The sequence below is a fragment of the Microcaecilia unicolor genome, chromosome 5 (assembly GCF_901765095.1).
Source record: "Microcaecilia unicolor chromosome 5, aMicUni1.1, whole genome shotgun sequence".
NCBI lineage: Eukaryota > Metazoa > Chordata > Amphibia > Gymnophiona > Siphonopidae > Microcaecilia > Microcaecilia unicolor.
Genome location: NC_044035.1, coordinates 260,415,245 through 260,430,487, shown reverse-complemented (window position 1 = coordinate 260,430,487; position 15,243 = coordinate 260,415,245). Strand labels below are relative to the sequence as shown.

The 15,243-nt window shown below is 44.9% G+C and overlaps 1 protein-coding gene across 2 annotated transcripts in view; it reads left to right on the top strand.

Moving 5' to 3' along the window:
* LOC115470677 (cell cycle control protein 50C-like) overlaps positions 1–14,845 on the top strand; it is a 28,843-nt gene extending 13,998 nt beyond the window's left edge. For both annotated transcript variants that reach the window (XM_030204057.1, XM_030204056.1), the window contains 4 exons: positions 3,589–3,688; positions 5,157–5,300; positions 8,129–8,338; positions 14,499–14,845. In XM_030204057.1, the coding sequence (XP_030059917.1) occupies positions 3,589–3,688; positions 5,157–5,300; positions 8,129–8,338; positions 14,499–14,686 (642 nt within the window). In that variant the 3' untranslated portion in view covers positions 14,687–14,845. The remainder of the gene's footprint in view (positions 1–3,588; positions 3,689–5,156; positions 5,301–8,128; positions 8,339–14,498) is intronic.
* The last annotated feature ends 398 nt before the right edge of the window (positions 14,846–15,243 follow it).

The following is a 15,243-nucleotide window of genomic DNA, read 5'->3' as shown; positions in this document are numbered from 1 at the left end:
CTGTCGATGGGGGTGGGCGGGTGGAGACCGGGGACTGCGGCGCCGGCAGCCTGAGTAGTGATTGGGGGGGGGGGGGGGGCGGCGGCGGGGCCCCAGGCCCGGCTCAGTCTCTCGGCGGCCCTGGTTAGTTCTAATGCATATTGATGTCAGATCTCCAGAAGAAGGCTTATTTATTCATGTTAACTTCCAGTTCACACGGTTCATATAATGGGTATTGTCCGGAGTTCACCATACTGTATGCACTGGTCCTTGTTCTATGTGTTATGCCAAGGCAAAATGTTTAGGTCTATTCAGACTACATACCGTATCTCTCTTATATTTCCCAGAAGGGTTCTAAGGTTCCCGGCTCTGTTTTCTAATTACCAGCTGCCATAATCTTATCGGACATTTTAAGTGTTTACAGAAAGAATGGGAAACTAGCATTTTACAGGCAAGAAATGTTGGATAGAAAACAAATCTAAATTTTCATCTTAAATCTATTATAAATATATTCTGAAATTCCCTGTTAAGTTTGAGACATGAATATTTCTCTGAGGGCAAGCAGGGTATAATATGCTTATTATTGGGTGACATCAGCTGACGGAGCCTGTTATAGTGCTGAAACTGTTTTTCTACACGGACGCCCTGTTCCTTATGAATTTTTTCTGATCCAGAGGTAAGATTAAGGGGACCTTCTATTAAGCTACACTAAGAAATGGGCTTAGTGCGTCCGTACATGGGACTTTCCCCTGAGCTAAGTCCATTTCTAGTGCAGCCGTAAATCTGGCCTCTTTCTATTTCTTGAATAGTATTATAAGGGCTTCTTATTGAGCCATGCAGCAATGGTGATGGAGCCTTTTCAGAGTGAATGGGCTTTGTCAGCATTACTTCATCGGGAGCTGCTAGCACCAGTGGCATAGCTACATGGGGCCATGGGGGCCTGGGCCCCCGTAGATTTGGTCCTGGATCCCCCCTGCCGACGACCCTCTTGACCCCCCTCCCGCCGCCAACCCTCCCCCGCCGCCGCCGTGGGCTACCTTTGCTGGCGGGGAACCCCAACGTGCAGGATGTCAGACTCAGAAACAGAACAAAGCCTTGTGCCAGAAGAAGAGGACCTCGGCTGGTGGGGATTGGGGTCCCCCACCAGCAAAGGTAGCGCACGGCGGTGGCGGAGGAGGGTTGGTGGTGGGGGGAGTCAGCAATGGCGGGGGGGGGGGGGGTCAGCAGTGCCAGGGGGGCTAAAATGTGCCCCCTCACCTCAGGCTCTAGACCCCCCTCCCGCTGAAGTCTGGCTACGCCCCTGGCTAGTACGGCTTGATAAAAGAGGCCCTAAAAAAGTTAACATGGGAGCACTTACCATCTCCTATTTAGGGGGCAGGAAGGGCACTCGCGATAGTTATGGATGCATTAACCAGTTAGCACGGCAGCAATGTCGGCACACTAGCTGATTAGAGCATCCACGCCCATTCTCCACCTCTGACATGTCCCGTAAAAAATACAAAAAAATGAAGACCACAAACTTAGCATGCACAGACGTTCGCAACTAACACAGAACGTTTTTGTGTACTGCGTGCATTAGGCCATTTTTGCTATGTTAGGAACACGTTAGTGCCTAATGCAGCTTAGTAAAAGGGCCCCTAAGTGTAGGTACTGAACTGCTTCAAAAACAATTTTATTGTTTTCTAAAATGTAATTTTCTGTTTAATGCTAGTTTATATCCCTGATACATATTTTATCTTTCATCTTTTATTTCTTTTTTCTGTGGTTAAAAAGTTGTTTTAAATTACTCATATGTGTCTAACACAGCAAAAAAAAAAAAAAAAAGCCTAACGTTGGACACACACATGAATTCTGAGTTGGTTTTGGAGTGTGTGCTTGTTAACCATGCACTAAAATTTTTTTTTTGAGGGGGCATGTCAGGGGAAGAGTGGGCATTCTTGTGCTAACCAGTTAGTGCATCTATATTACTGCGTGATAACTGGTTAGCGCACAGATAACGCGAGAGCCTTTACCACCTACAAAATAGGCAGCGGTAAGTGCTCCTAAGGTAATTTTTCAAAACGGCGATTAATCCTATATAATAATTTACACCTCCGTGTGGATGCCTGAGTTTGTAAAACAGTTCCCATTGGTCTGCCCTGGGGATGACGTCACAGGGCGGACCAATGGGAAGTGAGAGGGAAGGGAACCCAGCAGCAGCCACCGGAGGTGAGTAAACAATCACCCCACCCCAAGTTCCATGACCCCCTACCTCCCTCCCTCCCTCCTTCCACTCCCGTCCACCCGAGTTCCATGGGCCCACCCCAGTCCAACGGCCCCACTCCCGTCCGAATTCCATGCCCCCCCTCTCCTCCGATTTCTGCCGCCCCTCCCTCCCTCTCGCTCTGTGGCCTCTGAGTGCAAGCAGGACGTGTGCGGGTGCCCCAGCCCTTCGTAAGTGCCAGCTGTTGTTTAAAACGTTTTACTTCCTGCTCTGCCGGCAACAGTGAAGTGCAGCATGCATGGATGCCGCTTCAGACTGCCTTTGCTTTCGCTTCTGTTTCAGCTGTTCCTCTGGTCCCGCCCTCATTTCCTGTTTGCGGAAGGGCGGGACCAGAGGAACAGCTGAAACAGAAGCAAAAGCGAAGGCAGTCTGAAGCGGCATCCGTGCATGCTGCACTTCACTGTTGCCAGTGGAGCAGGAGGTAAAAAGTTTTAAACAACAGCTGGCACTTACGAAGAGGCTGCAGCACACGTCCTGCTTGCACTCGGAGACCACAGAGAGAGAGGGAGGGAGCCGCGGGGTTGTGGAACTCAGACGACAGTGGGTGCATGGAACTTGGAGGGCACGGAACGAGAGAGGGAGGGGAGGGGGTCCTGAGACGAGAAAGGGGGGATGAGGAGGAGGAGGGGCGGGTCCTGGAACTCAAAGAGGAGAGGTGCCTGGAACTCGGAGGAGAGGGAGGGAGTCAGGTAGAGGGCATGGAACTTGGAAGGGAGGGGGCCTAGAACTCGGAGGACGGAGGGAGGGAGGGAGGGAGGGAGGAAGGTACCTGGAACCTTGCTAGCACCCGTTTCCTTTCTGTTGGAAACAGGCCTCTTTTACTAGTGAAATAAATAAAAAAATTAGGGTTTTTTTGGCCATGGTAAAAATGGCCTTAATGTGCAGGAAAGACCCACGTAAGGGCTCACTAAGGCCAATTTTTACTACATGGCACCATTTTCAACACTATTATTCTAGTGCAAGCACAAGTAATCCCCATAAAGTGCTTGTCCTGTTTTGTGTTACTCATGTGATGCTATTCAATTTGCTTATGCTTGCTTAGTGTTTATGCAATAGGACTCCTGATAAAGACTTGTTAGTCGAAACATTGCTTGTGTTGGGTCCGCCTCCAATCAAGCTTTTGTATTTTAACCTACATTGGAAACAGCACTTATCAATAGAAGTATTTGCCATCTATCATCTTGTTTCATCTGGTTGGTCATTCTCACTGGTTTTTAGTTTCTGCTTGTTTGTTGTGGGAGTGTCTTTTTTGGACTATATATCCTTAGGAGTGCAGGCTAAGTGAGCAGACACCATGCACCAGATGCCATCATATAGCTACTACTGCTATGTCTGTTTTGTTCCAGAATCACCAAGCTCTTGAAAGCAAGTGTGCACCCTTCTCCACGTACAGCAATGGAAGTATAATGGCCCCATGTGGAGCCATTGCCAACAGCATGTTCAACGGTAGGCACTCTATGCAGGCTTTTTGATCTCGCTTTCTTTTGCGCGTCACTGCAGCCTTTAAGATAAAGGAAGACTTGTGGGCTCCATGTTTTTTCTTTAGTTCTCCTGAAAGTCAGCCTTCATATGAGCCCAGTGAACCGAAATAACGCCCATCTCATAAACAGTTTCAACGGGGAAAGATTTTCTTGTGGATTATTTCCCCATCCACAACCCTTGTCCAAGCATCTTACAGAGGTTTATAGCCCTGAAGACGATGCCTTTCTTCTTCCAGTGAATAAATTAATCCTTCTCAAGTTATCTTGATAAAAATTAAATCCCCCAGCTAGGCTCCGTCTGAAATCATCATATCTGAGAACGGTATGATTTCTTCCCATTTTCCTTTTAAAGCAATGATTCCTTTGAGACACACCCAGCCTGAATCGGGTTTTTCAGGCTATCCACAATGAAAATACATGAGATTAGAATGCATTGCCTCCATTGTACACAAAAATCTATTTCATGCATATTTATTGTAAATATCTTGAAAACCTGACAGGCTAAGTGTGTCCTGAGGACTAGGTTGAGAACCATTGTTATTATAATGTTGTCCATGTTATATTTTTCTTTCTTTTGTACTTTGCTTTCTTAAAATTTTTTTTTACTTTTTTCACCATAGTGGTCTTCTGAGCATTTTTTTTCCATCACCACTTAATCACTTCTACAAAATAGCCTGAAACTGTCCAGTTGATGAGTATGAAATGTGGTAATGTCTCTGGAAAAGGACATTTATTGCCTTACTAATAGTTACCACCTCAGTTCCCAGACTGTAAGTGAGCATTCCTCAAAAGTCTCTCTGATTGTTAAAATTGAGCTGTGTCTCCTCTCCACTTTTCACATTTAGGTCCAAATTCATTCAGGCTCCCCCCTTCCCCCCTGTCCTGCATCAACAGAAGACCTTGATGAGTCAAGTTCTTGCAGTACTTAAAAATATTCTTTTGAAGAAATTAAATGGAACATTTTTTTTTAGCTTTTCCATTTGCTCTATCATTAAAAAGAGAATACATTCTCATTGCCCAAGATCAAAACAGGTTCTTATTTTGGGGAGAGAATGAAAGATCCACCCACTACATGGTCATAGTTCTCCTGCATTCCTGAAGTTAGGAATCTTTCCTCCTACCAACTGTCTTTCTGCTGAAGAAATCTGACGATGCCAGGAAACTCACTGGGAAGCTATGGGGTTGCTTTTGTGCTTTCTTAGATTTGGCCTCATTAAGGGGTATGTTTACTAAGGTGTGTTAGCATTTTTAACGCGCCTTTAAAGTTAAGGTGCGTTAAACGCTAACGCGCCTATACATTTCTATGGGTGTATTAGCATTTAACATACGTTAACCATTAACACATGTTAACAACACTAATGCACCTATAGCGCACCTTAGTAAACATAGGTGTAAATATCCAGGATTTAAAAATAACTTTTACTTTTTTTCAGACACCATTCAGCTTTATTACCACCCTAATGCATTCACACCTATTGAGGTCCCTCTGCTGAAGACTGGAAACAGCTGGTGGACAGATAAAAATGTAAAGTTTAGAAATCCAAAATCGGATGGCAATCTCCCCCAGGCATTTGCAGGTACAAAAACTTCAGCTAACCCAGAAAAGGGATTTTGGTTTTCACATTGTTCAGTTACTTAGTTAAAAGCTTAGGTTGCCAAGTGTTTAATCGCTCTATCAAATTATAGTATCAACTGGCTGACATGACAACGGGCACCAGAGGAAGCATGTCCAGGCATGGCTGTCCTATGATTTTGTATCTGCAGTTGTCTCAGGTTTTATCTTTCAGAACAAGACCAATACAAAACTGCAAAGCAGGTGGTAATTCTAATTTAGATTACAAAATTCTAATACATTAAAACTGGGATAGAAAATATCTCCTATATAACAATTGGTAACTCTGCTTCCCTGGATGGCTGGCTGTTTGGGTTCGTAACCGTATGCTAATGAGAGGACGTCAGCTCACCTCCAGCGTGCCCTTCCCTCTCAATGTCCTGCCCTTGTGGAAAGACGAAATGATGTCAGAGGAGGGTGGGACACTGAGAGGGAAGGCAAGGGAAGGCTGGAGGCGACATGAGCCCAGCCTGCCGCCACTGCAACCTCAGGTAAGATGAACGGCTTAAAGGCAGGGCGGCAGGAAGGACAGAGTCACTGGTCATGGAGGGGAGGGCAGGGGAGAGAAGAATCGCTGGACATGGAGGGGAGGCCAGAATCACGAGACATGGAGGGGAGGGCAGGGAAGATAGGAGAAATCGCTTAGAAGAGAGCCTTCCTATGGCCCGTTTCATTTTTCACGAAATGGGCTTTGTTGCTTGTATTGAAATAAAACTGCAGAACATGTCAGATTTTACTGCAATTGTAAGTTCAGAGCTAGCTTAGGCTGGCACATAGACCAAACTGAGATAGAAATAAGGCGAAATGTACTGGTTCAGGTAATCCCCCCCCCCCCCCCCCCCCCCAGTTTCTAAATATAGGAGCTTGTCACTAAATATACCTATGGATGGTAAGGATGGTCATTAATGTCATGCAAGAACCCGAAACCTACTGATAATGATAATAATAATAATCTTTCTTTTTATATACCGGTCTAACCATCTCATAGCAGTTTAGAATAAGATGATTCCAAACTAGGAATCTGAAATATGTCACAATCTTGACATTTAACAAAATCAGGGCCCTGTTTACTAAGGTGTGCTAGCGTTTTTGGCGTGCATTAAATGCTAGACACACCCATATATTCCTATGGGCGACTCTAGCGTTTAGCGTGCACTAAAAATGCTAGCGTGGCTTAGTAAACAGGGCCCTCAATGTTTCCATAACCTTTATAAATTACAGAAGCAGTATGTATAAAATATAAAAACAATAATACTCTTTAAGTAAAAAAAAAAAATTCTTAAAAAGCCAAGTTTTAAGCTGTTTCTAAAACACAATCATTCTCATTCCGCATTTCTAGTATGTACAGATAGTACAGGAAACAGTTGCCTGTGTTACCCCTTTTTTCTAATATTTCAAACTGATGACAACTGTACTTGATTAATGTAAACAGAATGTGAAGAATGGATTCTTAATTGAAGCACTACATAAGAAGTTAGAAACCCTGGAGCAAGCCCATATAAAAATCTTAAATAGTAAACAGTATAATTTAAACTCAATTCAAGCATGGGTAGGGAGCCAATGTAAGGACTGCAGAACAGGTGTAAACACTGTCTGTTCTCCTCTTATGTACAATTATTTTTAGAGCTGTATTTTGCAAAAGCTGAATTCTCATTAACAACCTTTTTGAAAGCCCTAAATATAAAATATCACATTATTCTAAGCATGAAGACATTATAGCTTGGGCTATCAACTGAAGATCATCGAGGGAAAACAGTCTCAAATTTTCTTTAACAGTCTTAGGAGCCCTTTTACTAAGCCACATAGGCGCCAATGCGCGCCCAACATGTGCCAAATTAGAGTTACTGCCCGGTTACTGCATGGCCCTTGCGGTAATTTCAATTTTGGCGTACATCCGCTACATGCGTCCGGAAAAATATTTTTTTATTTTGTGACATGCGGCACCTACACGCGTCAAGTGGCATTTGACGCATGTAGACCATTACTGTATGATTACCATGTGAGACCTTACCGCTAGGTCAATGACTTGCGGTAAGGTCTCAGACCCAAAATGGACGTGCAGCAATTTTCATTTTGCCACGCGTCCATTTTTGGCAAAAATTTTAAAAATGCATTTTTTGTAGGTGCGCTGAAAAATAATTCTGCATGCGCCCAAAACTCGCGTCTACAGTACCGCAGGCCATTTTTCAGTGCCCCTTAGTAAAAGGACCCCTTACATCCTTATCAAGCTGCGCTAGTGGTTCCCGCACAGCAATGCCAATGGACCCCATTCAAAGTGAATAGGCTTTGTCAGCATTAGCTCACCAGGAGCCGCTAGCACAGCTTGATAAGAGGCCCTTAATTTAATGAAGCGAGTTTTGACAAGCTGACTAATCTGTTGTTCAAATGACAGAAAAGAATCCATTAGAATCCCTAAGCTACACATCACAAATTGTAATAATACTCCTTGCCATCCAAAACTGATGTCACTCCCTCATTTCAGGTCAGCCAAATGAGTTAATGCAATCTAACCTCAGCTCAGGAAGGAATATATGCCGACAGTGTTCATTGTGCAAGGTGCGTCTGTGTGTTTGGATAAGGCAAAGGTTAAAACGCTAATGAGCTAATTTTGATCCACACACAGCTCTTTTAAATATGCTAAAATTTCATTGTTAGTGACTGACTTACAGAACGTTAATGCAGTAAAAAAAAATTGTTAGGGGCTTATATTGGTATTGAAATAATAATAAGAGTTGAAGCATGCGGGAGGACGGAATGGGAAACATATCACAGTGCAGACTCTCGCCTTCACAGGCACATCAAGGCCTCCCTACTGGCAGAAGCCCGTGTATGCACTCGACACCACCGATGAGCACAACAACGGCTATGTGAACGATGACTTTCTGGTGTGGATGCGTGTGGCAGCCTTCCCCACATTCCGAAAGCTCTACCGCCGCCTCAGCCGCATTGCGGAGTTCACCGAGGGCCTCCCACAAGGGAATTACAGCTTAAATATCTCCTACAGTATCCTTTCACCCTGTGGCCACCATGAGACGATAGGGGGCTTGATGTAGTCAAGCAACTTCATCATCCTCAGTATGCACAAAGAGGACAATTCTTTAACATAGGTATTATCATTTACACGTGTTACATGCAAAAATATTTAGAACACTGGTATATAGGCACACATGTGCACACACATGCATGTATATGCTAATATTCTGCCTAAGCACTATTCTGTAAATACATACTTATCTTATATATTCATCACAGATGACAACATCAGTTATGTGGATATTTCCCTTTGAATATTTGAATATTTAGTCCATTGTTCTTAATAGGAGTGGAGGAGTGGCCTAGTGGTTAGGGTGGTGGACTTTGGTCCTGGGGAACTGAGGAACTGAGTTCGATTCCTGGTACAGGTAGCTCCTTGTGACTCTGGGCAAGTCACTTAACCCTCCATTGCCCACCGCATTGAGCCTGCCATGAGTGGGAAAGCACAGGGTACAAATGTAACAAAAAAAAAAATTCAAGATGAGGTACGAATGCTTACCTAACTTCTAGGAGTGTGTATACCCGGTTACATTACCATTCTATAACAGAAAGCAGGTGCCTACCGGGCCCAGTCATAGAACTGTGTTTGTACTGTGTTGCTTCCCAGTGAACACTGCCCATAGGAATCTAATGATGGTGGGTCTACAAGCATGATCCTAGGATTCACTAGGTCGGATACTTTTTAGACAAAAAAGTAGAGAGGCGTGGTAGCTGTGTTAGTCCACTCTTAAGGTTATCAATAGAAATCAAACAAAATAAAACATGGAAAAGAAAATAAGATGATACTTTTTTTATTGCACATAACTTAATACATTTCTTGATTAGCTTTCGAAGGTTGCCCTTCTTCGTCAGTATAGTCAAAAAAGAAAATCCTTTACGTTCCCTCTTACATTTTGATTTGTATTTCATTCCTCATAGCAATATCAGTGTTTCAAGGTGCCCCTGTACCAGTGGTTCTCAACCTTCCTTCTGTTATAACACACCTGACAGATAATGTTCATGTGTACAACACTGAACACTAAAATTCAAGGTTCAAAAAAAGAAGTCCTACATTTAATTGTTAAAAATGATGCAAGATAAATAACAGAATCTACTTGTTTTATAAACTGTTGTTGAAATTATTTTTTCTCAGGGAAGTTTTATGTTCACTTTATCAGAGAGAAATCTGGGACCGGATGCGTTGCATTAACTCCCCTGTTTACAAAGCCACGCAGCCCATTCAGAATGAATGGGCTGTGTCGGCATTACCGCACCAACAGCTGCTAGCGCGGTTTTGTAAACGGGGGGGGGGGGGGGGGGGGTAAGTTTTTTGATGAGGGGTTGAATGGTAGGCAAATTCACATTAAGCTTATTGTCAACATCAAGGAACTTTTACCCAGTGTAGAGTCTATAGAAAACACAAAGCTAGAATGTTTCCTCTTACAGCTTATCACGCAAAGCAAATATATATTCAAACTCTGGTGACACCTCAGTTACAGCAACACAAAATTCCTGCCCTGCCAGATACTGTGAAACTTTCGCTTTTAAGCACACGAGAGGGCTCTCCATAGAGCTGCGTTTTCACGATTGCTGCAAACGGCAATTTACTTTATATCATATGCTGGGGCATTGAATTTGACTTCAAGTACATCTTACTGTGTCCCTTTTTGACCCCTGAAGCAGGCGCTGTTTAGCGCCGAAACACGGCCCATGTCGGGTCATCAATAAAGAACTTTAATTGTCCCAGTCTTGAAGGCCCAGTGTTGCTCTTTTTGTTTGTATACTTTCTGTGTGTCACGTTCCATGTCCCTACCTGTGCTCCCGCTGGGGGGAGTGATAGTCGTCGGGCCTCGCGGCATCCAGGGCGGCAGAGACGGACCTCCGGTGGAGCCAGCGCTGCCACGGGTCGGGCCGAGGCCGGCGACCCGCTGGAGCGAACGCCGGCCTCGGAGAAGGGAGCACGCTGGCCAAAATGGCGGCGCCGGCATCGATGCCTCCCTTGCCCGGAGCGGACCAATGCGGAAGCTCCGCCTACTTCACGCCGGATTGGTGCGCCGGAACTGAGACTCCGCCTGGCGGGCAGGCCGGCCAATCCAGGTGCTCCATTGCCTGCCGGGGCCGGGTGGGTTGGCTCCTCTTCCGGGGAAGGGGCGGATTGGCGCGATATTTAAACGGAGGAACTGGAGAATCCAATTGCTTCCGTTTTAAATGTCAGAAGCTGGCGCAGTGGATCTCGGAGTGCTAGCCGTCCTTGCTAGCTGTCCCTCAGAGACTGTGTTCCTCTTCAGCTAGGAGTGCTAGCCGTCCTTGCTAGCTGTCCCTCGGAGACTGTGTTCCTCTTCAGCTCAGCGTGCTAGCCGTCCTTGCTAGCTGCCCTCAGAGACTGTGTTACTCTTCAGCTCGGAGTGCTAGCCGTCCTTGCTAGCTGTCCCTCAGAGACTGTGTTACTCTTCAGCTCGGAGTGCTAGCCGTCCTTGCTAGCTGTCCCTCGGAGACTGTGTTCCTCTTCAGCTCGGAGTGCTAGCCGTCCTTGCTAGCTGCCCTCAGAGACTGTGTTACTCTTCAGCTCGGAGTGCTAGCCGTCCTTGCTAGCTGTCCCTCAGAGACTGTGTTCCTCTTCAGCTCAGCATGCTAGCCGTCCTTGCTAGCTGCCCTCAGAGACTGTGTTCCTCTTCAGCTCGGAGTGCTAGCCGTCCTTGCTAGCTGTCCCTCGGAGACTGTGTTCCTCTTCAGCTCAGCGTGCTAGCCGTCCTTGCTAGCTGCCCTCAGAGACTGTGTTACTCTTCAGCTCGGAGTGCTAGCCGTCCTTGCTAGCTGCCCCCGGAGACTGTGTTCCTCTTCAGCTCAGAGTGCTAGCCGTCCTTGCTAGCTGCCCTCAGAGACTGTGTTCCTCTTCAGCACAGAGTGCTAGCCGTCCTTGCTAGCTGTCCCTCAAAGACTGTGTTACTTTTCATCACAGCGTGCTAGCCACCCTTGCTAGCTGCCCTTCAGAGACTGTGCTACCATAGACTGTGTTGCTGACTACCAGCCAGGCCAGCCGTCACCCCGCGGTTCCAGCAGTCCTGCTGGCCGCCTGCAGCTGGGGGCTCAACCCTTGGTGAACGGCAGCCGCCGCGGGTGAAGATTCGGGGTGCACGGCTGTCCTCTGAGGTCTTGCGGGGCCTCAGGGAACCTAAGGGCTCACCCATAGCAGAAACAGGACACTGTGTATGCGGATTAACCCTCTCTATCTGTGTTACAGATACTGTGAAACAACATAAAACCTTGCAAATATTCTACTCAAAACTATGTAGCACACAGAAATCATGAACAGCAGACCAGCAACATTTCCAGTTGGAGCTGGTGAGGAAGAAGAACTAGAGACCGGTTATAAAGATTTCTAGTACCTAGATCTCTGCTCTACCCAGCTTGCAGGCACAAATCACACAATTCCCACCTCTTGTTGACACATCAATATGTCCTGACGCACAGGTTGAGAACCGCTGCCCCATACTAATGAATTTTTGTAAATCAGAAGCACTCTGTTGGGAATCATCACAGCCTTCATGTAGATTTCATACTGATAAATGTAAAATATGAACAGATAAGAGTCAGTGGTGTGCTGGAGCTGTTTGTTATTTTTGTAAAGAATTTTGGGAGCCGGTTGTTAAACTTTAATAACCGGCTCCCAAAATTTGGGCTGGGGTGGCTCAGGTCCCTTCCTGGCAGCATCAGCTCCAGCTACCTGTGGCTTGGACGTCTCACTTAGTTGTTCTCCTCCTCTCTGCAGCGGCAAAACAAAAAAAACCAGCTGATTAAAAACCATGCGTGGGGGTGTAGCCCTGCGTGTGCCCCTGCCGGCTCCCTTCTTCCTCCCTCTCCAAAACAGGAAGTTACATGCTGAGGGGAGGGAGGAGGAAGGAAGCCAGCAGCGGCGTGCAGAGGGCTATGGCCCTGCGCATGGTTTCATGCTGTTTTCTGTTTTGCCCACTGCCAGCGTGAGGATCGCAGCTCGTGGTTCCATTCAGCCCACCGCAGTACCTGCCTGGGAGCAGAAAGGAAGCCAGCAGCAGCGGGTGCAGAACTGCAGCTCAAGGTTAGTTTGAGAACAGCAGGCGCATGAAGTTAAGTTCATTCCACAGAGGTTTGTCTCTTTCCCCTACCCTGCGCAGCCGTCATCCCTGTACGTTCAAAACAAAGCAAACAGTCCTTTGAGCTGCTGTATCCATATTGTCATTCTTTGCGTTGGTAGCATTTTTATTTCTCACTTATATATTCAAACATGCCAGCTTCTGCAGCATACAGATGTACACAGAGGAAGTACAATAGTGGAATAACTTTTCCTAGGTAGAGTAGTAATTTGTTATAAATCATAATTAGTGTGTCATTTGGAGGAAGGGCTGGTTATAGGCACACTCTAGCACGTGTTGTATTCATGCAGAGATTTTTTTCTCCTGGTAAAGGGCCACTAAAACAGGCATCATGTTATGAGAATCAGGTGCTCAACATCCAGAGTTTCTATTTATTTACTTACTTTACGTTATTTATGATATTTATATTATTCCACATTAAACATGAATTAGGTTGAAACCTGGGAGCATTGAAAATCTTTTTTTTTTTCCTGTGCCTAGATTAAAAGAGAAAGATAGTTGGCATCCCTGCCAGCAAAGGTATGCCTAGCATGCCTGCATGGGGTGGGAGGGAAGAGTGAGGAATATGTTGGCCCCCCAATCCACCTTGCTCCCCACCCCAAATTGTACGGCTGGCTATGCCTGGAGAGAGAGCCTGTTAAAAATTTTCCAGCACACCACTGGATAGAGTGGTTCTTCATCCAAGCCCCAAGCAGGCCTCACACTAATGTATGTGAAGCATGATCACTTCTCGGTGTTGTGGCTAAGATCCAAGCACAGGTCCCGAGCCATGAGCTGAGCATAGTTCCTTCTTGCTTTTTGGCAGAGATTCAGACAACATAAAATCTGGGTGGTTAATGCTCTTCCATCTGACCCTGGTGGGGAGAAGATGACTTTGACTGTTGTCAAAACAAAGGATTATACTTCTGTTTAAAGCGAACTGACAAATAATACAGTATGGACAGACACAGAGCAAAGTCTTGAAAGATTTTTAAAACCCAAGAGTGCAATCATAGTAAAGTACATACTCTGTTTAAGAAAGAAATGTAACAAAATAAAATAGGCAGGAAGCAGAAAGAAAACAGAGAGTAGAACCCAAAGAATGAAAAAAATGGATGTAAAATTAGACAAGTTGAATATTTTGAGAAATGTAGCAAACCCTTTCTGCCTAGGGCTTTTTATGGAGTCCACTGTTAGAAGTAAGGCTGACACCTCACTCCAGGTCAGCTAAATGAGTTCATGTAATGCAGCTTTTCTTAGGGAAAGAGATGGAACATTCCAAACCCATGCATACAACAGGGCAAAACCAGGACTGGATCAGCCTGTGAGACTGACTTGGTATGAGAGATGGCACCCTGGTTAGAAGCAGCTCCGCTCATGAAATATAGAAATGAGTGTTACTGTTCATAGTAACACAGTAAATGTCAGCAGATAAAGACCTGTATGGTCCATCCAGTCTGCCCATCAAGGTGGCCAGTGTTGTATCTGGCACTCTGTGCAGCCTTCACTTCTTCATGATAAAGCATTGGCATCATAAACAGGGCCAACCTCATACAGTTACTTTCAATCCTAAGAATGTCTTCCCCTCCCCCACTACTAACTAGTATCATTTATTCGCTGATATCAACTTTATGATTCTAACCCTCTCCCCCATACAGATATGCAGCACCTGCAATCATAGCATACGTTTTCAATGTTAAATGATACGTGCATACTTAATCTCCATTTCTCCCTGTCAATTTTGGGGCACAAACTCTAGAAGTCTGCCCAGCACTGGTTCCATTTCTCAACTACTGGCGTTGCCATCAAAGCCCCACTCCAGCCTTTATCCTGGTCTGTCTTTACTATTTATGGGACCCAGACCGTAGAAGTCTGCCTGGCATTGGTCTATCTTAAGTTCTCAACCACTGAAGTAGCCACCAAAGATCACTCCAGCTATGAGGTCATTTTAGTTTTATTTTAATTTGATTCTATTGTTCATTATACTTCCTCATCCATAGGCTACAAAGCTGCTTATTAGATCTTAACTAAACGCCAAACAGATTTTCCTGTCTCAAAGTTCAGGGGGAAGAAGCAGGTGATCCTTTCGACAGTGACATGGTGTGGAGGAAGTAACCTGTTCCTGGGCATTGCTTACACCGTGTCAGGTGCTGTGACCATACTAGCAACATTTGTCATGTTGGCTGTTCACTTAAAGTTCAGAAAAAAGTTGACATACTCTGAACACTAGACTGACTGTGACTTTAAAATAAAACCTCACTTAGCATTTTCTCATTGGTTGAATGGTTGGCCACAGTTGATGTGGATACACAGTTCCCATGTATTTCTTCATTACACACAGCTCCTTGTAAAAGTTTAAGTAGTAATGTGAATAAACAAATAATATGCCTCACAACTATTTTGCATTACTCTAGATTGAAAGCACTGGAGGTCATGTGTTTATGTTTATTAAAATTTGATGAATCCCTTTTTTTAACGCATAAATCAAAGCGATGTACAATATATATATATATATATATATATATATAAAACCATGATAGAAAAGGAATGCAAAAAAATGTTAAAGGAAAGAACGCAGACATACCTGCATATCGAACTGAACAAGCCATCTGCCAACCCAAGTAATACACTAAGAAAATGCTTTGGTAAAGAGGTAAGTCTTCAAATTAACTCAAATGTTATTAACGAAGGCTCAGACCTAACAATGAAGACTATTCCAAAGAAAAGGTGCCATAAAATAGAAGGCGCTCTTTCATGTTACCTCCCAATAAGCTTGTCTTGGACTTT